This window comes from Protopterus annectens, chromosome 11.part0 (genome assembly GCF_019279795.1).
Source record: "Protopterus annectens isolate FY-2018-M chromosome 11.part0, PAN1.0, whole genome shotgun sequence".
NCBI classification, from domain to species: Eukaryota; Metazoa; Chordata; order Ceratodontiformes; family Protopteridae; genus Protopterus; species Protopterus annectens.
In genome coordinates, this window is record NC_056745.1 from 94,656,447 (window position 1) to 94,682,869 (window position 26,423).

The 26,423-nt window shown below is 43.3% G+C and overlaps 1 protein-coding gene across 1 annotated transcript in view; it reads right to left on the bottom strand.

Moving 5' to 3' along the window:
* Positions 1-26,423, bottom strand: part of LOC122815187 (anoctamin-2-like) — a 2,140,961-nt gene that overhangs the window by 293,473 nt on the left and 1,821,065 nt on the right. The window contains exons 22-23 of the mRNA XM_044087470.1: positions 14,745-14,897; positions 14,593-14,645 (exon numbers count right to left, since the gene is read on the bottom strand). Of these exons, the coding sequence (XP_043943405.1) occupies positions 14,593-14,645; positions 14,745-14,897 (206 nt within the window). The remainder of the gene's footprint in view (positions 1-14,592; positions 14,646-14,744; positions 14,898-26,423) is intronic.

The following is a 26,423-nucleotide window of genomic DNA, read 5'->3' on the forward strand; positions in this document are numbered from 1 at the left end:
AATTAGGGATGTCTGCACTACAGGGCTTGTCGGGGGGCAGGTACAGGACTCAGTAATAGATGGTTATGCACCTGCTTATGGGGAAGATGATGGGACACACACTGCCTGAAACCTGCGAAGTTGCTTATGGGCAAAATGGGGGGCATATGCTGATAGAATCTTGGGACACTATGAATGTTCAGCAATCTCTGATGCATGCCAACAGGATATATTGCTATGGGTAGACATGTGAAAACATGAGTGTGGTTCACATGTCAATGGCTACATTATAAATGACAAAAATAGATCTCTTCTGCACACTGCAGGTTTTATAATCTCCAAAATATGATGAAAAGCTTTATAAAGGCTTCCAAAGCAATATATTTAAAGACTGCAGCCACAAAAGTACAGTTTTGTACCTACCATAAATGTAGATGTCCGATAGATATGCAACTGCAGTCCTGACATATGGGTTGTCCTGCCTCAGGCAGCCCTTCGGTCGGCTGGATTCCAAAGTCTGGGTCCGGCGTCGGCTGATGTCGCCTCTTCCCCGACGTCAGAGCGGCTGGAGTATAAAGGCATCCGCCGACGCCATCTTCTTCAGTGTTTCTTGCCCCAGATGCCAGGTGCCCTCCAAGGAAGGCTAAATTTTGTGACTGGATAAGCAAAAATTCCAGACATGCACAACAGTAATAAACAGATACACCATAACAGATATCCCCAGCTAAAAAGGAAAGGGGGAATCGACCCAAGGAAAAAAGCAGAGGGGTAGGAGGGAGGGAAAACCTAACTGCAGTTGCATATCTATCGGACATCTACATTTATGGTAGGTACAAAACTGTACTATGTCCTTCAAGAATGCAACTGCAGTCTTGACATATGGGTTGAATACCATAGCCAAGCTGGGAGTGGTAGGATCTAAGCAAGGGATGGTGTAGCTAAAAGACCCTGCAGGACTGTCGAAGCAAAGCCTGCTCGGGATCTGGAGTATAAAGGCAGGTTGTAGTGTTTGGTAAATGTATGCACAGAGCTCCATGTAGCAGCCTCTAGAATGTCCTTTGTAGCCACTCCTCTTAGAAAAGCTGTGGATGTGGCTATAGCTCTGGTTGAGTGTGGCCTAATATTGGCTGGCACACCTTTTCCATGGAAGGAGTAACAGAATATGATGCAGTGTCCAATCCATTTTGAAATTGTTTGTTTGGAGACTGCCTTTCCTTGCACTCCAGCAGCATAGGCTACAAATAGTTGGTCAGACTTCCTGGTGGTCTTTGTTCTGTCCAAGTAGTAGCGTAATTGTCTGTGTATATCTAAAGTATGCAGCAGCTTTTCCCCTTTATTTTGAGGATTGGGAAAGAAAGTAGGCAGGTGGATTACTTGATTTAGAGACACCCTGGATATCACTTTTGGCATGAATGAAGGATTGGTCCTTAGAGAAACTCTGTCCTGATGAAAAATGAGAAAGGGAGGTACTGCCATGAGGGCCTGTATCTCCGAGACTCTTCTTGCTGAGGTAACTGCCAACAGGAATACCATTTTCCAGGAGAGAAATTGCATTTCTGAAGATGCTGCTGGTTCAAAAGGAGGAAGAGTTAATTTTTCCAAGACGTAATTGAGGTCCCATGCAGGAACTGGTGGTTTTCTGGGAGGTTTGATATTCTTTATCCCTCTTAGAAACTGTCTTAGCAAGGGATGCGAAAACACAGGTGGGTCACAGTTGTAATTTGCTGAGATTGCTGAAGCGTGAATTTTAATGGAAGAATATGAGAGGCCACTATGAAACATTTCTGCCAGGTATTCTAATATCTGAGGTATGCTCATCACTGATGCATCCTGGCCCTTTTTGACATTCCAGATGATAAATCCCTTCCACTTGGCCGAATAGGTTTTTCTGGTGGAAGGTCTGCGTGCTTCCAGCAAGATTGCCTGAACCTTTTCGGAGAGGGAGACATGGAACAAAGTCATGGAACCCTCCAAGCTGTCAGTTGTAATGTTTGCAGGTTTTGATGAACAGTCCTGTAATTGTTTTGAGTTAGGAGCAGAGGCCATTGGGGCAAGGGCCACGGTTTGGTGTGAGTTATGCTCAGTAGCAAGGGATACCAGTGCTGCCTTGGCCAGTCTGGAGCTATCAATATTCTTTTTGGTTGCTCTGCTTTGATCTTCAGTAACACCTTGGTCAGTAATGGTAGAGGAGGAAATGCATAGATTTTTAGGGTATTCCAGCTGAAGGAGAGAGCATCCGTTCTCCAGGCCAGAGGATGGTGTGTCCTTGAGCAGAACCTGTCTAGGTGATGATTGAGATGAGAAGCAAAGAGATCTATGTCTGGTCTTCCCCATGCAGTTGTCATTTGTGAGAAAATGTGTGGATGCAGCATCCATTCGTGTGGATCCAAGAAATTTCTGCTCAACCTGTCCGCCAGAACATTGTCCTTGCCCGGAACAAACTGGGATTGCAAATGGATGTTCAGTTTCAGGGACTTTTCCCAAAGAGTCATTGTTAGTCTGCAGAGGGGATAAGAGTGAGTGCCCCCTTGTTTGTTTATATACCACATGACAGTGGTGTTGTCTGTCCTTATTAGCAGATGACCTTGTTGAAGAGATTTTCCAAAGGCTTCTGTTGCATGTATCACTGCCAACATCTCTTTTTGATTTATGTGCAGAGGCATTTCCGTGGGAGTCCACTGACCTTGAATGCATCTGTCCTCCATGTGTGCCCCCCATCCATGATCTGAGGCGTCTGTTGTAATGGTTTGACTTGCTTGAACTTTGTTGAAAGGCATGCCTTCGTTTAAATGGCTTGCTTGAGCCCACCACAAAAATTCCCTTTGCAGGCATGGAATGAGTGGTATTACGTCTTCTAGGTTGTGGCTGTGTTGAGACCATAAGCTTTTTAGGTACCATTGTAGCTTTCTCATGTGTAGTCTTGCCAGAGGTATCAGAAGAATGCAAGATGCCATGAACCCCAGGGCCTGCAGGATCTTCCTTGCGGTCAGCTGGGTAAGTTTTGCTAGGCTTTTGAAGTAATCTGGTAAATGCTGTTATTTCTCCTCTGTGAGGAAAGCCATTTGTGATTGTGTGTTACGGTTTGCTCCTAGAAAAATAATCTTTTGGGATGGCAATAGTCTTGATTTTTGAATGTTGACTGTGTATCCCAAAGCCTGTAGCAACTGAATGACATAGTCCAAGTTTTTTATCAAGGTTTGTTTGCTGTCTGCTTGTATGAGGCAGTCGTCCAGGTAAGGGTATATCTGAATCCCCTGGAGTCTGCAATGTGCAACTACTGATGCCAGGCATTTCGTGAATACTCTGGGCACAGTAGATAAGCCAAACGGCAATGCTGAGAATTGATAATGCTCTGTTCCTGCAAGAAATCTGAGGTATCTTCTGCAGCTGTGTCTGATTGGGACATGCAGGTATGCCTCCTTGAGGTCCAGAGTAACCAGCCAAGACCCCTTGCCCAGCATGGGAAGGAGTTGCTGTAACGTCAGCATTTTGAATTTTGGCACAATGAGAAAAGTGTTTAGAACGGACAAGTCCAGTATAGGCCTCCATTGCTTTTCTTTTCTTGGAACAAGGAACAGTCTTGAATAGAATCCCTGACCTTGTTCCTGAGGAGGAACCTTTTCTATAGCTTTTATTTGTAACAGCTTTGAAACTTGTAAGAGTGCCTCTGCCCTTTGATTTTGTGGCAGGTTTGGCATGCCTTGTCTCGTTGGTAAGGTGTGGAAGTGGAACCTGTAAACTTTGTCTATTATGTCCAGAATCCATTTGTCCTTGGTTAAAATGTGCCAGTTCTTTGAGAATAAGGATAATTTTCTGCCTAGAGGTGCTTCTCTTTGAGCCTTGGTAGGCGGAGTGAAAGTCAAGTCATTGTGATTGTCCCTGTGGTGCAGGTGAACTCCCTGCGCCACTTCTCTGATTTGGTGGTTGCCATTGGCGGCCCCTGTAGGAGCCTCGGTATTGCCCTCTACCTCGAGCACGCCTGTTTTTTCCCCTTTGAAACGTGTCAGAGTCTGGAAAGGACCAATTCTTTGAAGGCCAATTTCTGCTGAATCTGGGAGGCTGAACCTGGAGGAAATCCTTGACTGTCTGTACTGATTTTGCCTTTTCCTCAATAGACTTCAACACATCCTGTGCATTAGCACCAAAAAGCTTCTGTTTTTCCAGAGGTGCGTCCAGGAGCTTTACTTTAACATGATCTGGCAGTGGCTGTTCTTTCAACCAAGCATGTCTACGTATAATGGCCCCTGTCATGGCTGCCCTACATGAAGCTTCCAATGCATCATAACCACACTGAGGAAAATGATTGCTAACCTGCTGAGTATTATGAACCAAATCCTGCAATGCCTTTCTATCTATAGGCTCAGGGGAGGCTAACTTTTTCTGCAAATCATCCATTAAGTAATCCTGGTACTGAAACATATGAAAAAGGCAGTTGAGTGACCTCATGGCAAGGGTGGAAGAGGTGTAAACTTTTTTGCCCCATCTCTCCAGGGACCTAGCTTCCCTGTCAGCGGGCAGAGGATTTTTGGCCGAGGAAGTAGCCACTCATTTGGGGCCCTGTGAAATAGTTTCTAGATCCACAGAGTGGGCCTTAAAGAGATGCTTATGGGTTTCAGGGACCCTGTAATATCTGTCAAGCTTGACAGGAGCAGGAGGGAGAGTATCAGGCGAAGCACTGGAGTCTGAGTATACATCATCAAGGACATCCAACACTGGAGGAATAGCTAAAGGTCTGTGTTGGGGTAACTTAAGGAAGGTACGTAGCCTTTTCCTGGAGTCAGAAAATTCCTGACCCTGCCACTGAAAATGTTCTCTCATGGAGTGGAGAACTTCACCTGAAAGAAATATCCTCTGGAGGGGAGGCAGAAGGAATTGAATCCTCAGCATCCGAGTTCTCATAGGCCTGGACGGATTCTTCCTGGGTATCTGAGTGCTCTGAATCCCCAGAGGCCACATCTGAAGAGAGGGTGTCTGTCTGCTCAGTTCTAGGCCTTTTATCTGCAGGCGGCTGAGAACCTCTGTCTGGGTGCGGCTGAGAACCCCTGATAAGAGAAATTAGATCTGCAGCAAGAGTCATGATCTGTCTATCAGAAGAGGGGCCCTGAGAAGTAGATTTAGGATGGGCCTTGGCCTGGCTGGCAGCCTTAGCACGTGCAAAGGCCTTGATGGACATGGATACCGGAGGCCTAGCTGCCCCACGTGCAGGGGTAACCTTGTCCACAGGAATGGTGTCGGGTAAATCTAGAGCTTTGGTTTCTGGAGGAAAATCAACAACCGGCACCATTGAAAACTCCGGGACCGAAGAACGCGTTAAAGCGGTGTCGTCGGCCTGGGGCAGTTGAATTACCACTTCCGAAGGGACCGATGCACTTGCGGAGGGCTTAGGCGTGGTATCGGAGGACGACGCGGGCCAAGGATGTCGGTCCCGGTCCTTGCGTTTTTTGGTAGAATGTGCTGTCGGTTGTTCCGACGGCATGATATAAGCGTAAGATTCGCCAAAAAAGTCTTCGGCAAATTCTGCCCGGTGCCTGAGTGTGCGCTTATTAAAGCAAGCACAGGCAGCACAGGCCGAGATGTCGTGGTCTGGGCCCAGGCAAGGGAGGCAGTAAGAATGGAAGTCCTTATGAGGTATTTGTTTACCACAAGAAAAACAATTATTAACTTTTTCAATTTTTTCTGACATCGGCTGAGGCAAGAAAAAATGTTCCCCAACGGGGTACTTAGCTTTTAGATGACTTCGGTAACTGAAAACACAGGAGCTGACCGACCGGCACTTGCGAACTGCTTCTGCTTCGGGCACCGTGCGGCAAGAAAGACTGGAGAAGATGGTGTCGGCGGATGCCTTTATACTCCAGCTGCTCTGACGTCGGGGAGGAGGCGACATCAACCGACGCCGGACCCAGACTTTGGAATCTGGCCGACCAAAGGGCTGCCTGAGGCAGGACAACCCATATGTCAGGACTGCAGTTGCATTCTTGAAGGACATCGGGGTTTATATGAGTTCATCAAAGGTTCATTTCTGTGACCCTTTGTTTACCGACCCTAATACAGCGAACATTCACATCAGCGAACATTCACTTCAATGCATGACTTACTCAGGGAAAGGAATGAGTTGCCCAGCATTCCGACCAACACACAAACCACAGTATTTCAAAACTCACCCAGTCCCCCACACTCACCCACCTCCTGACTATATATACCAACTCCAAGATTGCACTACAGTGGGAAAAAGGGCACATTTCTTATGATGCCCCTCATGTTAGCAGCATTTTGTTCATCCATCTGTGAACTTTCATATGAGGCTAAGCAGTTATGTCTAGGTTAACCTAGTTGTTGAGATATTCAGAAATAAAATGAACATTTTGACAGTATAAATGCATAACTTTAAGAAAAACAATTAATATCTTAAGTAGCACTTGACAGATGTTTAATTTCAGTGCACTTGTGTTGTCTACCATGTATGCTTTAGGATGAAATATTTCAATAGTTTGTAAGTAGCATGGTTTTGAAACTATTAAAGCCAGTATGAAAAGGAAATATTATACGTCTAGAGGCATCTGTAAAATGTGACTTTGTAAACCCCAGGAGACGTCAATAAGCTACAATGAGGTCTGGGTATCAAAGCAAGACTATTGTAGGATACAGGCATATTAGCCATAACCTTCATCCTCTGAGCCAAAATGCCATACCAATTATAGGGTAATGAATAAAGGCAAGGGACCAGAACAATTATGTATAGAAAGAACAAAATGTTGAAGGATAGGAAACATTGAAGATGAAAATAAAACATAAATAAATGAACATGCCTATGCCACCATTTCCACAATGTCAATGTCTTTATAAAGCCTAGGGATATATAGCACTTGTGTGTTGCCTTACGAAACAACCATGTTTATGGAATTAAAGAAATGCAAAACTGAAGACTCATCACAGTCTTAGTAATCAGATATCTGACCCTTGCAGGTGGCAAAACTGGAAAAGCCACATTCTTTGAGATGCCCTTAATGCTTTCCATTTTAATGAGTACCAATGTTATTCTTTTACAGTTATCTGTTATGCTATTAACATCCTTAATGAGCCAGTCAGTGTAATGCTTACTGGAAATAGAAGTTATGTCCTTACCATAACGTTCCATGTGGAGTGTTCATCTCGCCTTTGTTCTTACACATGGGTTCGGAGCCGATCCTCGGCTCCGTGTCGGCCGCTTGCAAGCTCTGCATCGAGAAGAAGCTCGAGACAATCTAATACCCACAATCCCCCTCTACCTTTACCTCAGATCTAGTTTGCAAGCAAACCAGTCTCTAGAGAGAGCACACTCATGCTTACATCACATATGCACAGAACTAAGAGTCTATATATAAACATATATACAGAGATATACACATATATATACATATCAATATGTACACAACATCTGCAAAGCAGAAGCAGAATGCCCCAGGCCAGGCACCAAAAAAGAACGTTCTTCTTAAGGGCGGGAGGGTGGGAATGTAAGAACAAAGGCGAGATGAACACTCCACATGGAACGTTATGGTAAGGACATAACTTCTATATGTGATAGTGTTCAATCTCGACGTTTGTTCTTACACATGGGTAGCGTCCCTAACTCCTTGTTCCTGAGGAACTCACGGAAGGACGTTCTTGAGCACAGTGGAACCAAAGGTTGCCCTGTCCCTAGAAACCTTGTCTACCTTATAATGAGAAATGAACGTATGTGGCTTAGACCAAGTAGCAGCCGCACAAATAGCGTCTAGTGGTAGGCGGGCTGCATGAGCCAGAGATGTAGATACTGACCTTGTGGAATGTCCTTTGGGTTTGTGTAAAAGAGTTTGATTTGAAGAATCATAGGCATAAATTATACAATCTGTTAACCACTTAGAAAGAGTTCTTTTGGTAACCGCCAATCCTTTCCTGTTATCAGCAAAGGCCACAAAAAGTTGATCAGTTTTTCTGTGATCTTTTGTTCTATCCAAGTAAAACCTTAGTTGTCTGTGAACATCTAATTTGTGCAACATATACTCCATTTTGTTGGAGTGATTCTTGAAGAAGGTGGGTAATTCAATGGACTGATTAATATTGCTAATAGAACAAACTTTAGGGAGGAAGGATGAATTAGTTCGAAGAGAAACTCTGTCAGAGTGAAAGATCAAATAAGGGTGCTTGATGGAGAGAGCTTGAAGTTCAGATACTCGCCTAGCGGATGTAATGGCTACCAAAAAGAGAGTCTTCCAGGACAAATATTTTAATGGGCAAGAGGAGGCTGGTTCAAAGGGGCAACATTAATTTAGATAACAACAAGTTTAGACTCCAAGGTGACGTAGGAGATCTAATTGGTGGTCTAATATGAAAAACTCCTTTTAAAAGGCTTTACAAAGTCTGTGGGCCATAACAGGAGCCCCAGATTCTTCCACATGGAAATTAGAGATGGCAGCCAATTGAACTCTTAGTGTGGCAGGAGAAGCACCCTGATGGAACAAGTCCGTTAAAAACTCTAATATTTTATTCAAAGGAGCTATAAAAGGATCCACTTGCTGTGTATTCGCCCAGAATACAAATCGCTTCCATTTACTAGAATATGTTTTAGTAGTGGAAGCTTTATGAGAAGCCACCAATATATTCTGAACTGCCGGTGAAAGAAGATCAGACCTGGCTAAGGTGGGAATTGGAGCAGCCAAACTGCTAGATGGAGGGACAAGAGCGCGGGATGGGGAGCCCCTGACGAGTGAGTCAATAGATCTGGCTCTGGGTCCAGGATCCAGGGTCCCCGAATGCAGTGTGTCTTCAGGAAGGAAACCAAATTTGACGAGGCCAGAATGGGGCAATGAGGATTATTGTCCTGTGTAGGTTTCTGGCTTTCTGGAGAAACTTTGATATCAGGGGAAATGGAGGAAATGCGTACATGAGTCCCGGGGGCCAATCGTGAATCAGTGCGTCCCTGGGGACTTCCCTGGAGGAGGTAATAGGGCAAAGTAGCTCCTGCATTTGGCGTTCATTGGAGACGCAAACAGATCGCAGGAAGGCTGGCCCCACGCGAAAAATCTTTTCGCCACTGACTGTTTCAGGGACCACTCGATGCGGTAACAGAATTGCTCTGCTCAGCCTGTCGGCTATGACGTTGGATGACCTCGGGATGTGCGTTGCTATTAGAAAGCGACCCGTGGACTCCGCCCATTGCCAGATTCTCATGGCCTCTCTGCATAGTTGATAGGACTTGGTTCCCCTTGCTTGTTTATGTACCAGACTACCGACATGTTGTCTGTCTGAACTGCAATAGTTCCCAGAGGAAGAAGGGGAGCAAAGTGTTGCAACGCTAGAAACACTGCCCTCAACTCTAGAACATTGATGTGCAGATTGTACTCCAAATTGGTCCATTCGCCTTGGACTGTCTGTCCCTGAAAGATGCCCCCCCACCCTATCAGGGAAGCGTCCGTGGTCACCGTAACTGTAGGCGTGGGTAGCACAAATGGTCTCCCCTTGGAAAGGTTGCACGTTTGAAGCCACCAGTTTAGGTGTGTTTTGCATGTGTTCATTATAAGGATCTCGTGTGTTAGAGGGAGTTGTTGGAACGACCATTGTGCAAACAGTAGCCATTGTAGGACTCTCATGTGCAGCCTTCCCAAGGGTATTGCAATAAGAGAAGCTGACATGAGTCCCAAAACCTTCAGTACCAGTCTTGCTGGAGATTTCCTGGACAAGAGAAGAAGACGTATGTGAGTCTGAAGTGATAGTATCCTTTCTGGAGGAAGTCTTAGAATTAACTGACGTGTGTTTAATTCCGCTTCTATGAACAAGATACTCTGTGATGGCTGAAGTAAGGATTTTCCGAAGTTTACGGAAATTCCTAGGTGAACACACAGTTGAAGAGTATAGTCTCTGGCCTGTAATAGTTGACGCTGGGTGGTGGCAGAAAGGAGCCAGTCGTCCAGATACGGAAACACCTGGAATCCTTGGCGTCTCAAGTGAGACGCTACCACTGCCATGCATTTGGTGAAGACCCTGGGGGCTGAGGTCAGACCAAAGGGCAGGGCTCGAAATTGAAAATGACTGGCCCCTAGCCGGAAGCGCAAATGATCTCTGGATGCCCTGGCCATTTTGATGTGGTAGTATGCATCCTCCAGATCTATTGAGCACATCCAGTCGTCCTTCTGTAAGAATGGAAGGATCGATTGAAGCGTGACCATTCGGAACTTTTCTTTCTTGACGAAGGTATTGAGGTTGCTTAGGTCCAGGATGGGCCTCCAGTCCCCTGTTTTCTTTGGAACTAAAAAGAACCTTGAGTAAGTCCCGAATCCTTGCTGGTCCGCTGGGACCGGTTGGATGACTCTTTTCTAGCAGCTTTGAAATTTCTATAGCTGCTGGCTCTCGCAGATGCGGTACATCTGGGAGTCTTTTCTTTGGAATGGGATGGGATAGAAAGGGTATGCTGTAACCTCTGGTAACCACGCTTTTTACCCACTTGTCTGTAGTTATATTTTGCCAGGCCTGAGGGTATAAAGCTAGCGACCCCGACTGCCTCCAGAGCAGGACAGTCGGGCCTCCTCTCAGGAGTGCTGGAAAGGTTTACCAGGGAGTGTATCCCTGTCACCTTGATGCTGCGGACCCCCTCTGCCGCCAGGGCGGCGTCTTCCACCTCTGCCCCTCCTCTGCCTCTAGAAGGGCATCACCCTGTGTGCCTGGGAAAGATCCTTGGGGTTTTCGAAACCACATTTTTCCACCACGTTGCCCTTTGGGGTACGGTCTGGTTGGGGTGGAAAAATGGACTCCGACAGCAGACAGAGTCTTTCCCTCCTGTTCACACCGGGTAAGGGTCTCCTTTACTTTTGGGCCAAAGAGAGTGGCACCATCAAATGGGGCTTTAGTAAAGGAAGACTTGAAGGCTTCCGCAAATGAACATAAGCGCATCCAGGATTGTCTGCGAAGAGCAATCGCTGAAGCTGCTGCCCTACTCGAACCTTCGGCTGCGTAGGAAATCAGCCTCATGGACGAGTTCACAATGGATGTAAGGGTATTAAGTTGCGCTGTCACTTTCTCTGAGACAGCAGCATCTGTAGTACCCTGGAGGGTATCTCCCAACTCTTTGACTAGATCCCTCTGTAGACGTGTAAAATGGGTCAAATAGTTCAGGGATCGCATGGAAAAAGCCGCTGAACTAAAAATGCGCTTCCCGTACCTGTCCATAGTCCTAGAATCTTTATTAGGGGGATGGACAGATGAGGAAGATTCCGACATCTCCTTTTTCGTGGCTGCTGCCACCACCATAGCGTCCACTGGAACTCCCTTTGTTAAGTAGGTCTTGTCCTGAGGTGCAGTGATGTATTTATTGGGTTTCCTTGGGACTGGTTCCACTGTGTCAGGAGCCTCCCACGCCCTTCGAGTAATTAGTTCCATTAATTCGTCGAAGGGCGGAGTGACCCAGGAGGAAGAAGGGCGAGCACCAAATGCCTTCAGCAAAACTGACTCATCCTCAGAAGGGGGAAGGGACTGCCAGTCACCTCTCTGTTTCAGGATCTCCAATATGTCCGAAAAAGAGACATCTTCTGAAGGTGACTTAGGGGACCCTTCTGACTCATCTAAGTCAGTATCGGATGTCAAGGATTCTTGTGGAGAATCCAAGTGTCTCCTCTTACACAATCTTTTCCTAGGGACTTCTTCATGGGGAGCATCCAAAGAAGCCTCCGAGGAAGAGGGGGCACCCTCCAGGGGTGGCTGAGACACTGGTGCTCGACGCTTGGATGTGGCCGTGGGTGCAGAGGAGGATAACGGCCCTTTATGGGGAGGAGAGGTTGCTTCCACTGATGTGGTTGTCTGGGTAGACAACACCTTCCTCATTAGGTCGAACGCCCCCGGGTCCCGCATCGAAGAATCTCCCGGTTCCGAAGAAATGGGAAGAATCCCCGAAACAGGCACCGAAGGCATCGACCCCGAGGACGGAGCCGAATCGATCCGCCCCGAGGGGAAGAGTCGGAACCGAAACGTCGGTTCGACTCTCGGCCCCGGAACCAAGGACAGATCGTCGGCTCCGAGACTCCGGTACCGGGTCCGACGGAGTCGAGGTGAGAGGAACAGACCAAGAAAAGGACGGTTCTGGACCCGAGGGCTCCACAATCAGAAGATCAACCTCTTCCGGCTCCAAAGACTGAACAGGTCTCGGAGGAGGAATGGATGGAGACACTGGGAGGCCTTCAAGTTTCAACACCAACTGGGTGGAAACTGAAATAAGTTTGGACAGGGCCGAATGCTCCAATAACTTCTGCACCACACGATCCACATCGACATCGGAGAGTTTGGAAGAACGGGTCGAAGGAACCGAAGACGGAGCCGACCTCAATAAAGTCAAAGGAGGGAGCTCCATCACCGGTTCCAAGACTCGAGGCTCAGGAACCAACACCAGTTGAACACTCGGCCCCGAAGTCTGTGGAACCGGTGATCTAACTTTACCCGAAGAGCTCGGAGCCGATGACTTGGGCTCCGACGTCTTCAATTCCTTCGAGGATTTCGATGCCTGGTCAGAAGCATCCAGAGCCTCCTGAAAAGAAGGTTTTAATAAACCTCTGTCCATGAGTTTCCTGCGCCTATCTGTCATGACCCTCCCACTAAAAGAGTGACAGATAGAACAGTCCTCTTGTAAGTGGAGAGGGATAAGGCAGTAGACGCAGGAACTATGGTTGTCAGTCACTGACATTTTCTGGCCACACTGACAACGCTTAAAACCTGATTTTACTTTATCAGACATTTTACAAGTAAGAGCCAAGTCCAGTATAGTAGTCAAATCCGGTGAAAAAGTGTCAAGTCCGATTCAAATGTCAAGTCCGGTTCAAATTTAAGAAGGGTTGGTAGGCCCCGAAAAACTCTAACCGATTAATAAAATTAACGGTACCGAGAATTTAACCTACTCAAACACACATACACTCAGTATATCCACTAATCCTTCACTGTTATCAAAGAGAACAAATTATTCAATAAAATATAACAAAATAAGTTATATCTTAACTTAAGATGCTTGAGCTAGCTCCCAGCGATGCGAACGCAGCAGCGGCAAACTAGATCTGAGGTAAAGGTAGAGGGGGATTGTGGGTATTAGATTGTCTCGAGCTTCTTCTCGATGCAGAGCTTGCAAGCGGCCGACACGGAGCCGAGGATCGGCTCCGAACCCATGTGTAAGAACAAACGGCGAGATTGAACACTATCACATCATTCATTACTTTTCTAATCATTGGCCTTGAGATGAGGTGGAACATATCCTGCTACTCAGTGCCTGGAGGGCAGAAAAACATATGCTGGACTGGGCGCCAGCCCATCACTAGATGTACACACACACACACACACACACACACACACACACACACACACACACACACACACACACACACACATCTGTGGGAAATCTGGGAGATCACCAGTGTAGCTGTTGCACATCTTTGGCATTTGTGAGGAAACTGGAACACTTGTTAAAACAGAAGCACTATGTTTATCACGTGCTCTGCTCTGTTTTTGATCTTCAAAATACTTCTTATCCAAAATCAGTGTTACATGTACTCAACAAATTAATATGTCAGAGGCTGCTTTGTCAAAGGTGTTGTAGTTTACTGGGAGACTGCATAACGTAGAGAAGGGAAGGTAGAAGGGAAAATGTTTTCTTTTAACAATTTTCTTTGTGAGTTTGATCAGCCTTGGAGGCACTATATACAGAGATCAGAATGCAAGAGTAGGACCCCATTGTAGGTAGAGCAAAAAATGTACTTCAGAAGTATGTGAGAACTCATATCTGCTAAGAATCCAGTAATACTGGCTTTCCAAACAATAACTCCAAATTCCTAACTGACAGGAAAAATACATTACAGGTGAAACCCTGTTGACTGACAATTAATTGCAGTACAGTTATGTCTTTACAAATTCCCAATTTTCTTAATTTTGGTTACTTTAAAACAAGATATCTACAGCATAAATGTTCATGTCTTCTTATGAAGAGAAGAAAGAAACATTAAGTATTTTCTGAGTAGTAATTAAAATGCTACCTGAGCCATTAAGTACAACAAATGAAATTTTAATTAAGTGCTTGACATAATAAATTATGTTGCAGTACAAACTATCTTCTGGCAATATTCTATTGTTTTAGTCACAAAATATGCAGTTTTTTATTTCCAAAGCTATAAAAATTATCTTAAGTTTTCATTGTGGATAGCCCCCCCGCCGTGCAGCAGCATATGAGCACTAGAGGTGGGATTAATGCTGAGGAAATTATTTTTTATTTAATGAACATATATAAACATTTTCATTTTCTCAGTGTAGTCACATCTTTACTATCAAACAAGCAATAACACTGCGGTTTAACTGGGTAAGGAAGAATTATAATCTCAGTTGGTTTACAAACTGAGTACTTATTGTATAGTATGGTATGAACAAAATCAAACAAATATCATAGAAGGAACACCTGAGAGAGCAGTTGTGTTTAGTATGACATAGGTCAAATGTTTTTTTGGAAAGAAAAATGTTTATTATATCAAGCTGATGCTCATAGCTAGAAAAACAAAAACTAAATCATAAATAAATTATCACAACTACAAATACATTGCCAAAAATCTAAATTTTAAAATGTTAAGGCAATATACTCACATTTATAATCACAGAAAACTTCCCCATGCCACTCAATATGTTATACCAAATTCCTGTTGACCAAAAAAAAAATAATAAATAGAATATACAAACAAATGAGCAGATGTTTAGAAACATAAAATATAATATATGCATATTTTATTTGTCTATACCTATGTCTTTAGCTCTAACTGCATCCGGCCTTCTTAATTCTGTGACAAACTTCTTTGCATCGAGTCGAATTTCTATGATATTATTCAAAAGTGCAAACAGTGGTGCCAAAGGAAAAGATGCAACAAACAGGGTGACAAAACCAAACTGGATAACTAAAAAGAAAGAAAGAAAAATACCTGAAGTCATGAATGCTTCCAGGTAAGTTAATGTTTGTATTTCCTGAAATGTTAAGATAAACACATGTAGTAAAAGACAAACGGTAAAAACTGCAATACTGCTTCAAAATACAGACTAGGATTCAATAAACATCTCAGAAGTTATTATGCAAATAAATATCACAGAATAGTCAGTCATGCTTTTTAATTTGATTACTCATAAATGTTTAAATGGACAACATTAAGTATTTATGAAGAATGTGATGTATAGTGCAGTGGCCAGAGTTCCCAATGTCACTCCATGACTCAAAGACTAGTGTATCACTTTAACATAAATACTTGAATCTAGCTTGGTAAATCAGAAGTAACAACATGTATCACAGTAATAACTTACGCTGCATGGCTATGGCACTCACAGTCACACCATGTAGCAGGGAAGGAACTTTTTCCAAAGTAGAATATAAGGTATTTCAAATGCAAGCATGGCAGAAAAATGCCACTTGCGCGTTAATCTGTGCATGATGCATATCTTATTGGTAAGCCCACATGGTACTGCCAGTGCTGGTCATTAGTCTCTCCCCATCTGTGGTCTTTCTGGTGGCCAGTGGAATAACCTTTCTAAATTCACAATGTAGCTACTCCTCAAGTTTTCGAAAAAAAAAAAAACTGCAATTGCAAGAAAATTATCTACTGTGTTTAGTCCTTCCTCATTTTATTATATATCTGTATCCAGCTTATCCTACACGCATGACGCTAAGTACTCAATGACTGATCAAAAAAATACAATTACAGATAGTTACAGATATGTTAAAGTGTGCAAACTTCAAAACTGCTATGCTGTTTTCTGTGAAAAAGGCTGAGCTACATTTTGATCCAGCTATTCTGGTTGCACAGAATGATAAAGTAGTACGCCCCAAGTGACTTCTGTTCAATCAGTGCCTCGGGCATCTGTTGAAACTAGTAGGGTGAATGAGCATGCCTATCATGGGCAGAATGTCCATGTTAGCATGGGTGGCTAATTGCTCAAGCTCTGGTAGTGGCTATGGCTTGGAACAGACACAGTGATAGGAGTGTGAGAAGGTTAAGGAGGTGTGGTCACCCTAAAGGGCACAAGGCAGACATATGTCACTGCCAACTCAGCCTATTAATAGAGTTAGCATTCTGGGAGTGGAGTTAAAAAAAGAGCTTAAAATTCAGGGAGATACTGCAGGGGACTTGACCTCTCTTCTCACTACTCCAACAGGTCTCCAGACCTCTTCCTGATCTGCTGGTGGCAACATTCAGGGTCTAGCACTATGCAAGGTGGTCTGCCCTTGTCTCCTTTTCTGTAGACTCCCAAACCATTTCCTTCCCTGGTAGTGGCCCTTCAGGGATGGGGTGTAATGCAAGAGGCAGTATCAGATGAGGAGGTGGAGATATAAAAACAGTAATTTGAGCAAGCTGATAAACAGATGCAGCCAGAGACAAAAAAAAATTCTATTTTATCAACCTGGATTGGACCAGAGGTGGGAAACTGGAAGTTTGATTTTATTTACATTTGTTCACATTTATTAATTGGGTTACTTAACTGCTCACCAGACCCTTTTCCACCACAAACAACAAACTTTGTAATTTAGTGGGTTATATGGCAACTGCACTGAAGGCAGATGTCAAATAGTACTGTGGAAGATTTTGCATATATTTGCTTTGTAATGGCATAATAATAATAATGAATAAGCCAGAATGGGAACAGTACCTGCTAGGATGACTAAACATATCCACACACCCTTGACTAGCTGACTTCTCTTTCAGCTGGCAGATACCCTTTACATTTGCTGTGAATTACCATATTAGACTGCAATTACAAGCAAGGCTGCAAGTGTAAAGCCTGATCTGGTTTTGATGGCTGTACATTTGTTCACAGGTGAAACTTTGTAAATGGCATGGCATTCTATGTCCCTGCATCATGCCCCTTGCACTGATGGAAACATTGATAATTCTAACCCCTGGCATCCCAAATGAAATCAGTTAAATTCTATCTTCTGTATACATTTTTGTGTGGCTGAGACATTTGGGATAAGGACAGTATGAAGAACAGTACCCAATGGGGCATGTACAAACAGCAAAAGAAGTTGAATCTGGGTTCTGGCCATATGCAGTAGTGTGCACATATGGAGCTTCATACTGCGCATTGTCCTGCCAAAGTTAATGCAAGCTTGGGGATTTGGTTGCATATAAAAAATTCCCATAATAACTAATTTATCAACAACCTTCAACGGCTGTTTCTCACCTTATAAGGGAATGAACTGGTCAATCACCTTGCAATAAGCAAGGAATGAAAGGGCTAATAGGTCACAGTATTTAACAGGAAAGAAATATCAAAGCCTGAGGAGCTCCTTCCACAATGTTAACAGTACCTTTCTGACATTATCTGTAAGGAGACGCCTGATACTAAAACCCAATGACAGACAAAGATAAACAGACACACAGATAGACACGTTGCTAGTTAGATTTTCATTACACATCCTTTCCCCAGTGCACATCCATTGCTCTTCTTCTTCATCCTAACAGCAATTTACCAGATCTAGAAAGGGTGGCCTTAGCTGAAAAGAAAACCATATTTTTGTCCAGACAGTATCACATCATTGATGCTTTTTACTCCAAAATAGGTGCCCTTTTTATGTGAGGGGACTTCTGTCAATCTCATCCTCAAACTGCTCCACTGATATTGTGCCACTAAGTTAGTAAAGTGATGTAGTGTTATCCTGAGGGTCTGTCATAATAGACCATTATACAGCACTCATTCTACATGTCTGCCAAGCTCTGTCCCAGAAAGAGATACTTACAGTAATATAAACATAATTATTTAGTTAAAAATAGTCCAATAAATATGTACTTTCTATAGCTGTCATTCAGAAGACATCTGTCCAATGATTGTGCCTTGCCCTCAAAGATTCGATGAATAATGGCAGTAGCCAGAAAAACTATAACAACAAACTGGACATCTGAATTCCCTCCTTCCTATAATGATTTTAAGAAAATTCTAATGGACGTTTGTCAATTGTAGATTGCAACTATGACATCTAGAACATCTAGAAAAAGTTATAACTATCATATATGGGTTAATCTACAGAATTTGTTGAAAAGAGATTGACAATGATATCATATAAATCAAATTTCAACCTCTCTACATGTTATATATATGAAATAATCAAATACTAGGCAAATTAATGATATTGAATTGATGTCTTTGTATATAGTTTTAGTAATTTCACTTTACTTGTTAAACATTGTTATGTGAATGCTTATGTGAACACTTTTTGAATTGTAAATATCCATGTTAAAAGAACATGGAATTGTTTATATTTACTTCTTTAAAATCAATAAAATTGTTTAAAAAAAAGATTCGATGAATTAGAAACTTTCCTATAGTCTTGTAAGACTATTCTGTCAAAACTGCTTTTGTTTTTTCAAGCCATCTGTGTGTGTCCAGCCCTGCCAATCACTCATTTTAATCTCCTAAACATATAATAACAAGGGATGAGCATATCTGTGAGTGAGCACCTGCATGAACAGCTGCATAAGTAATGTCTCATCCCGAGATTTAAGTAGTAAATTTGTCAAGTGCTTCCTGAAGTTTTCTTCCCTTGTGAGCATTAGTAACATCTTGCTGGGAACATCTGTCCAAATCTGAAGGCCACCTGATGAAACAACCCGATGTGTGGACAGTAGTAGTATTCAGGCAGCTTGGACCTGCAGCATCACATTTTTTGAAAGTGAAATTATGCATGCAGTTCTGGCTAACTTGGAAAACTGTGAATTTACATAAAATAAAGGAGAGTACCTCAGAGCTGAATCCAGAACTACATGACTTAAACAGCTACATAGGGCTTGCTACTGGCTAGGAGGGCTTCCATGGATTAAAAATGCTCCTTTTGAAAATAATTCTCCATTTTCTCTTTAAGAAGAAAACATCCAGAGGTGGGAGACTTTGGATTATGAATCAGCAGCCAGACCAGACCTGCTTGTCCTTTTGCATCGGTGGTCAGGATTATCAGCTGAAATTGAGGTGTGTATGCAATGCCCCATTAAGGGGCAGTGTCTGGTTAAGTGACTTTACTCAGGATCAAACCCTGAACTTTAGCTAGTGGGAGGTAAGAACATTAATCCTCCATATTAACTGCCATACCTCCTTTACCTCTGTTTAATTACTGAGGATTGTAGATCGTTAATGTTAGTCATAGAGTTTCACAGTTTTGTGGTACATGGTCAGTGGTGAAACAGGCAGTACACTTGCCTTTGGTGCAGAAAACTCTGAGTTCCCTTTGAATGATTGTTGATACCACAGTGCAGCATAAAGAGGGAGCTGCACTCCCGTGTGTTGTCCCTTGGATGAGACATTAAACCAAGTTATTATTTACATTTACTAAATAACTGTAAAATTGTCATTATGTCTACGTTGCAGCTTACCAGAATTTATGTACATTTGGAGTATTTATCTCATCTGCACTATCCATTTCCTTTCTTTTTCTCTTTTACACTCTTTAACCTTCCCTTTTCTGTCTCTTACTATTTTGCCATCTGAATTATTTTTACACTTCACTGTTTTCAAGTTTATATCTTCCTCATCACTTATTTCAGAACCCTCTTCTAGACTATTTTCTGTTTCATTTTTCTTTTTCTCCTTATCTGTATTTTACTCTGATCTTGCTTCCCAGCTTTCTCTTTATCTTTTATTGGGACCGTTTCTTTTTTCCATATACTGTCCTCACTGCTGCATTCCTCTTCTTCATCCTTTTTCTCTAAATTACAATCCATCCATGATTGCCTAATTTTGTTAAACTGATATAATTTCAATTCACATTTTTGCATCATGACCTGTTTCTCCACAAATATAACATTTCCTCTTATCACAGTTGCTTATCAAATGATCATGGGCCAGATTCAGGAAGCCTCCGTGTAAGAGTTATAACTCTTACACGGAGGCTGCAGTTAAACTGTGTGATGTCAGCATGTCATGCATATGCATGAGGTGCATGAGGCATGCTGAATCACACCAGTAACTCTTACACGGTCCGTGTAAGAGAGTAGGGGGCGTGTCTGTAGGCTAAGCTCTGCAAGTGGACACGCCCCCGGAAAACTAGAATGGCTGAAAGTAAACAGCCACGAGAAAGGCCATGAAAATGTGAATAAACACACTATACAACACATGCCCCGACTGGCCATCAGTGTATAAAGTGAAGAGATGTCATAAAAGTAAATGAAAACCTTTTTTTTTGTTAAACCCGTAAATGTTTGTTACTGTGTGCTGGTGTGCTACTAAGCGCAATCACAGTTAGCAGTCAGGGAAAAGGATATAAGAACTAAATATGCAAAGTAAGCCAAGAAATAATAGCTTAGTGGTAGAGTACCCGCCCTATGAGTAGGCAGGCAGGGTTCGAGCCCCTATAACAACCTTTTTTTTATTTTTGTAAATAAGCACTAAAAGCCCCAGACAGTATTGTACAAATGTAAATGTATTCCCTTTTGTAAAATGGAATGAAACAGAGCATATATTTTGAAGTAACATAAGAATAAAAATAGTCAGAAATGTACTGATAGCTAAGCTGCCGTGAGACAGAGTGCCCGTAGCAGTAGTGTTTAAAAGCTGCAAACTGCGTGCCCGTTGCCAAGCAGCGGATAAACAGGCTGAAACTGTGTGCAATTAGCTGAACATGTGTGTCACTAGCCAATTAAGATTTATCCCAGCGCACACCGTTTGCGCCGCTCCCACAAGCTAACTGGCAGTGCGCATGCGTTACCTCCGCGTAAACGAGCGCAGAACAGGTTTAAAGTGCTTAAAAGTGCTTTTGGCATGTTTGATTGACAGGTCTTCAACTCATTTCTGTCAGGAAAAGCAAAAAGCAGTTGCCAGATTCGAACACAGGATACCATGCACTAGAGTCAAGGAACTAAACCACCAAGCCATGACAGCAATACCTAGAAAAGCAGAAATAGCATATATATGGGATAAAACCCAGAATGGAGCATGAGAAAGCATTTTCAGTGAAGTAGATACAATTCCAAAACGGCCAATCAGAGAAATGTGTGAAAAGCGTCATATATAAGCCCCATAGGCGGAATACACAGCATAACTGATTGTAGAACAGACTTGCAGTCAGCATGAGTGGAGTAGGTGAGGGCGTTGCTTTCGAGCACAGCGTTGGGGCGTTGAGGAGTCCAGATACATGGTCTGGCTCCTTGTCCATAATCACGAGGCCCAACTCATGCAGGGCCAGGTCTCATGGGGAGTATATAGGGCTGAGGCGTGGGACCAGTTGGCTCGTGAGCTGACCAGTGCGACTGGCATTCCACGCACTGGTGAGCAGGTCCGTCACCACCATGCGGACCTGAAGAGACGCAAGCAGGACCAATTGAACCGTTGGATCCAGGAGGCCCGGCAAATGCCCAACGCCCCACTACTGAGTAAGTCACATTTTACCCATGTATGTAAGGATTTCAACCAGCTGATACCATGGAGATGTGTAGTCCAATATTATTCCCTTTGTATTACAGCTGCAGGTGTCCGCTCTGCGAATGTCGAGATGCACGCCAGAAGGCTGGTGCGGCTGCGCCACCATGCAGGTTAGTAACCCCACCCAGTACTTGTAAATAAATATTATTATGTACCATGTATCAGAACAGTGCAGTGTATTGATTAAAAGTAATATAATGTGCAAGCAGGAATTGAATGTCTGCAGGTATGGCTGCAACAAGTTCATCAGTATGCAAGTGTAACTGGAAATATAATTGATAGGATTAAACAGTGCTGTAATACAGATGTCCCATCATTAATTAAATATACTGTAACCTGCAGTATAGTCTCAAGAGTACAGCTTCAGAATCTGAGGTAGTCACATGTCAGATATATCCCCTGTTGAAATGCTGAATCATGACAGAAGTGAGGCTGTTGGAAAGTGTTTGAATCACCACAGGTCTAATATGTGAACAAAGCCTAGAAGTACCAACCTGAACTGTGAAGTTGCAGAATGTATGAGAGTGACAGAAATGCTCATGTATGAATAAATAAACTAGTAATAACCCCTGAATATATAAGCCTCAGTGTGTTTTACAGAACTAAATGCATGTGGGAAGTACAAATTAACATCCCAAACTGATTTCAGTGTGTCTGAATCTGAATGTCTAGCTCAAAATCTGTATATGGTGATAACAGTAAACAATTTGCAGATAGAATGAATGATTATCTGACAGACTAAACAGCCATAGTTGTCCCCTGTCCTGTCATCAAAGTGTAGCAGGATGATGTATCTGATCAAATTCAAAATAAGTAGGATAGTGATGTATGTGTAACAGGTGTAGCATGACAGTCAAATAAAGATTATTTTGAAACATCAGCCTCAACTTAATTGTGTATCTATGATAAATGTGAATTAATGTTTAACATATGAATGTGTCATCACTTTCTATCCCCACCCAACCCTGTAATTCCATATAACAACATCCACTAAATAATGGTATGTGAACATTTCATTAATCATGGACATTTGTCCGTTCAAACATATATGCATGTCTGTTCGTGCATGTGCCCTGTTCATACCTGCAAATCTGATGGCCTGTTGCCATTAATCAACCCTGCATGTCGTTTGACTGTGTTTTGCTGTTCAAATAATGCATGTGATATTGATATGCCCCTTGTTCAATGGTGTCCATATCTGGGTGTTTGTTTGATGGGAATACCAATGCATGCTGTTACAACTAATCTGAATGGAATAAAATGCCACTAACCCAAACTAACATAACTACTCACAAACCTAGAACGCTTGGGAAGGCAGGTCCCAGCGGACCCACCTCTCCCACCTCAGCTGGTGACTGCACCTGGCACTAGTGCCCAGGCGGACCCCCTCCGGTGGCCCTGTGCCACCTTCGGGTGGAAGCGCTGCAGGGGATGGGGCCCGTCCCCTCTGCAAGTGTGGCCGGAGGGTTCGCCCACTCACCCTCCAGCGGTGTCCGGTCTGTGGTGTGTAGGGAGATCCAAGACACTGTTCTTGGACCCCTCGCCAGCTCGAGGCTCGTGTGGCACAGCTAACGGCCCGGCCGTTGCCCCGCACACAGCCCCAGCACAGCCCGTCCTGGGCTGTGAAGGGACAGTGGCAACTGCCTATGGGTGGGGATATCAGTTCCACTGTTGCCATCTGTGGGCTCGTGCATCTCAGATATCCCAACCTCCGTCCCCGTCAATTGTGCAACCCCCCCACGTGTGTCATACACCGTCCCTGTATGCGTCTTGTCTGTCTTGTCTGTTAACCTACCCAACCTACCTCCCCAGCTTTACCGACTTCCTTCACCTGTCATACCACTCTCACCTGTAAAAAAAAAAAAAAAAAGGGCACTCTGTCCCACAAAAATTACGCCCATACATAGCTGTCCATGTTGCAGACATGTCCGCTGGACATCTAAACTGTTAATTACAATTGGCTGTACAACAAATATTAATGTTGTCCTGACACCTGTCTCAGAGGTGGAAGGTTTCAAATGTCTCACCAAAATACATAGAAATATACAGCTGTTGCTGCAAAAGACATGGGCATCTATGGGCCTTACCTACACCCTTCCTGCAAATCCCACGCTTCTTTCCCTACTGTCTTACCCTCTTTGTGACCCCTTTTCACCACTTTCCTGTCACCCCTTTTTCTTTTCTTTCAAAGAAAATAGCACGGGTGTGCGCTTGTGTTAGCGGAGCTCACCGCCAGTGCGCATGCGTGAGCTCAGCATAAGCGCCAGACCTGGTTTACAGTGCTTAAAAGTGCCTTTATGGCACTTTGATTGACAGGTCCTGTACTCAGTTCCAAAGTTTGCTAAGAAAATAAATTCCCACTGTCAGTCTCGAACCCAGGACCTTGGTAACATTAGTCCATTATGACCTACCACTAAGCCATGCCTGCTTTACAAGAACAAACTGCTAAAATAAATATAACATGTAATAGTAGGAATCAGTATAAAGGTAATATAGGAGATGTACTATCCAAAGCATGTTTGGTAGAGTTTTAATGGCCAAATTACTGGATTCCCATACTAGTTCAGTGTGAGCAGAAACAGCACTGCTACCTGTTAGCTTGTACATAATAATGTAAGGTAATGTACATATGTGAAGGTATGTATATCTACACATACATATATATAAATATATATTAATACATATGAAATATAATCGTAGGTCTCAGTAGCCATACACACTCACTACAGGAAAAAGTTAACATAATTGCTGCAACCTGAATCTGCAACACAGCCTGACCCCTGTGTGACCTACTTACCCTTCTAACTGCTTACAGGTGGCCTCAACACTTTGATTGACAGGTCCTGTACTCAGTTTGAAAGTTTGCAAAGTAAAAATTCCCACTGTCAGTCTTGAAACCAGGACCTAGGTAACATTAGTCTGTTTGACCTACCACTAAGCCATGCCTGCTGTGGAAGAGCACACTGCTAAAATAAATATAACATGTAATAGTAGGAATCAGTATAAAGGCAATATAGGAGATGTACTATCCAAAGCATGTTTGGTAGAGTTTAATGGCCAAATTACTGGATTCCCATACTAGTTCAGTGTGAGCAGAAACAGCACTGCTACCTGTTAGCTTGTACATAATAATGTAAGGTAATGTACATATGTGAAGGTATGTATATCAACACATACATATATATAAATATATATTAATACATATGAAATATAATCGTAGGTCTCAGTAGCCATACACACTCACTACAGGAAACAGTGAAGATATATGCAGCAACCAGAATCTGCAACACAGCCTGGCTCCTGTGAGACCTACTAAGCCCTTTAACTGCTTAAAGGTGCCTCTAGCACTGTGATTGATAGGCCCTATACTCAACCCAAAAGCAGAATATGAGCATACTAGTAGGCCCTACCACAAGACCATTGTAACACTAGTCTGTATGACCTACCACTAAGCCATGACTCTCATACAGGAATATAGTGCTAAATAAGTGGAACATGTAATAGTAGGAATGAAGATAAAGGCAATATAGTATGTCTACTACCCAAAGCATGTCAGGCAGACTTTTATAGTCCCAATTACTGGATTCCCATACTAGAGTAGTGTTAATGGAAACAGCCCTGCTAATTGTTAGCTTGTACCCAATAATGTCAGCTAATGTACATATATGAAAGTATGTATATGTACACAGATATATATATATATATTCATATAGCAATACATATGACATATAGTTGTAGGTGTCAGTATGCATACACACTCACTACAGGGAACAGGCAAGATAAATGCAGCAACCTGAATCTACAACACAGCATGAAGCATGGGAGATGTACTAACCTTCACACTCACAGAACACTGTCAACAGCATACCAGCATGGTCCACGCCCTACAATCTGAAAGGGCAACGCCTATCTCACATACCCTTTTATAGCAGTGTCCTGAAATCACAGTGAGACATGCAATTAGTACACACCCAGCTGCTTGCAATTAGCAAATGCTGCCTTACAATTGGTGCAGAGGCCATCACATGGATCCATGCAGATACCTACAAAAGTATTCAGTACCCACACTCCACTCATGCAATACAGTCATTGCACTAACCGAATGAGAAAGAGAGAGAGAGAGACAGACAGAGAGAGAAAACAAAATATACTGACAGCAAGCAGCAAAACAGCAGCAGCAGCAGCAGCAACAGCAGCAAAATACAAGCAGCACGACTGACTCACCAAAAGCTGCCACAAACACAGGTAATGCAAAGTAGCAGGTTAATCCTGTGTATACTGTGACACCTCAAATGTATCATAGTTCACTATCAATAGGTATGTCCATGAGATAGGTTGTGTGTAGATAGTCATGAAATATAAACATATGTAAAATTGTTGTACATGTGGGCCATAACTAACACTTCCATAGCTTAGAACAGAAGGCCAGTTGTGCATATGATGCAGTAGTTCCCAGGGTCAGTAGAGGTTCCTCCTCATTGGTGTGGGACCACTGTGTATGTATGGCACTGTTCAGGTACATATCCTGTAGTATGGCCATGGATTAATATCAGTCTGTCATGTGGTGCTATGTCCTCCAGGGGTGAATGTAGCACACATCCAGGGATACCATTCCGTAACAGTGATGATATGTGTTCTGCAATGATGAGGGTGGCCCTCACCTGGACATGTGAGAGGATAGGGAGGTTACAGTCATCTGGGATAACTAATAACACGTGTGTAGGACAATGGGGGGGGGTACCTGCACCTAAACTGTCTGCAAAATTGTTGGCAATATCTGTGCATTTGGTGAATGTGAAGCATCTTAACACTGCAGACAACAGATGCCTTCCCGTCATGTGAATCTTCCCTGTGCTGCAGTAGCCTCCTACTATTGTTATACAATATGCCTGTATCTGTAGTCCACTGGACAGGATTAATAAGTGGTGTGCAGTTGTTCTGGGTTAGATAACTGTGTGCACAGTACATGCAGTATGTGGGATGTCTGTGGTAAGCATATGCAAATGTGCTGGCGGTGTGTGTTGTGGCTT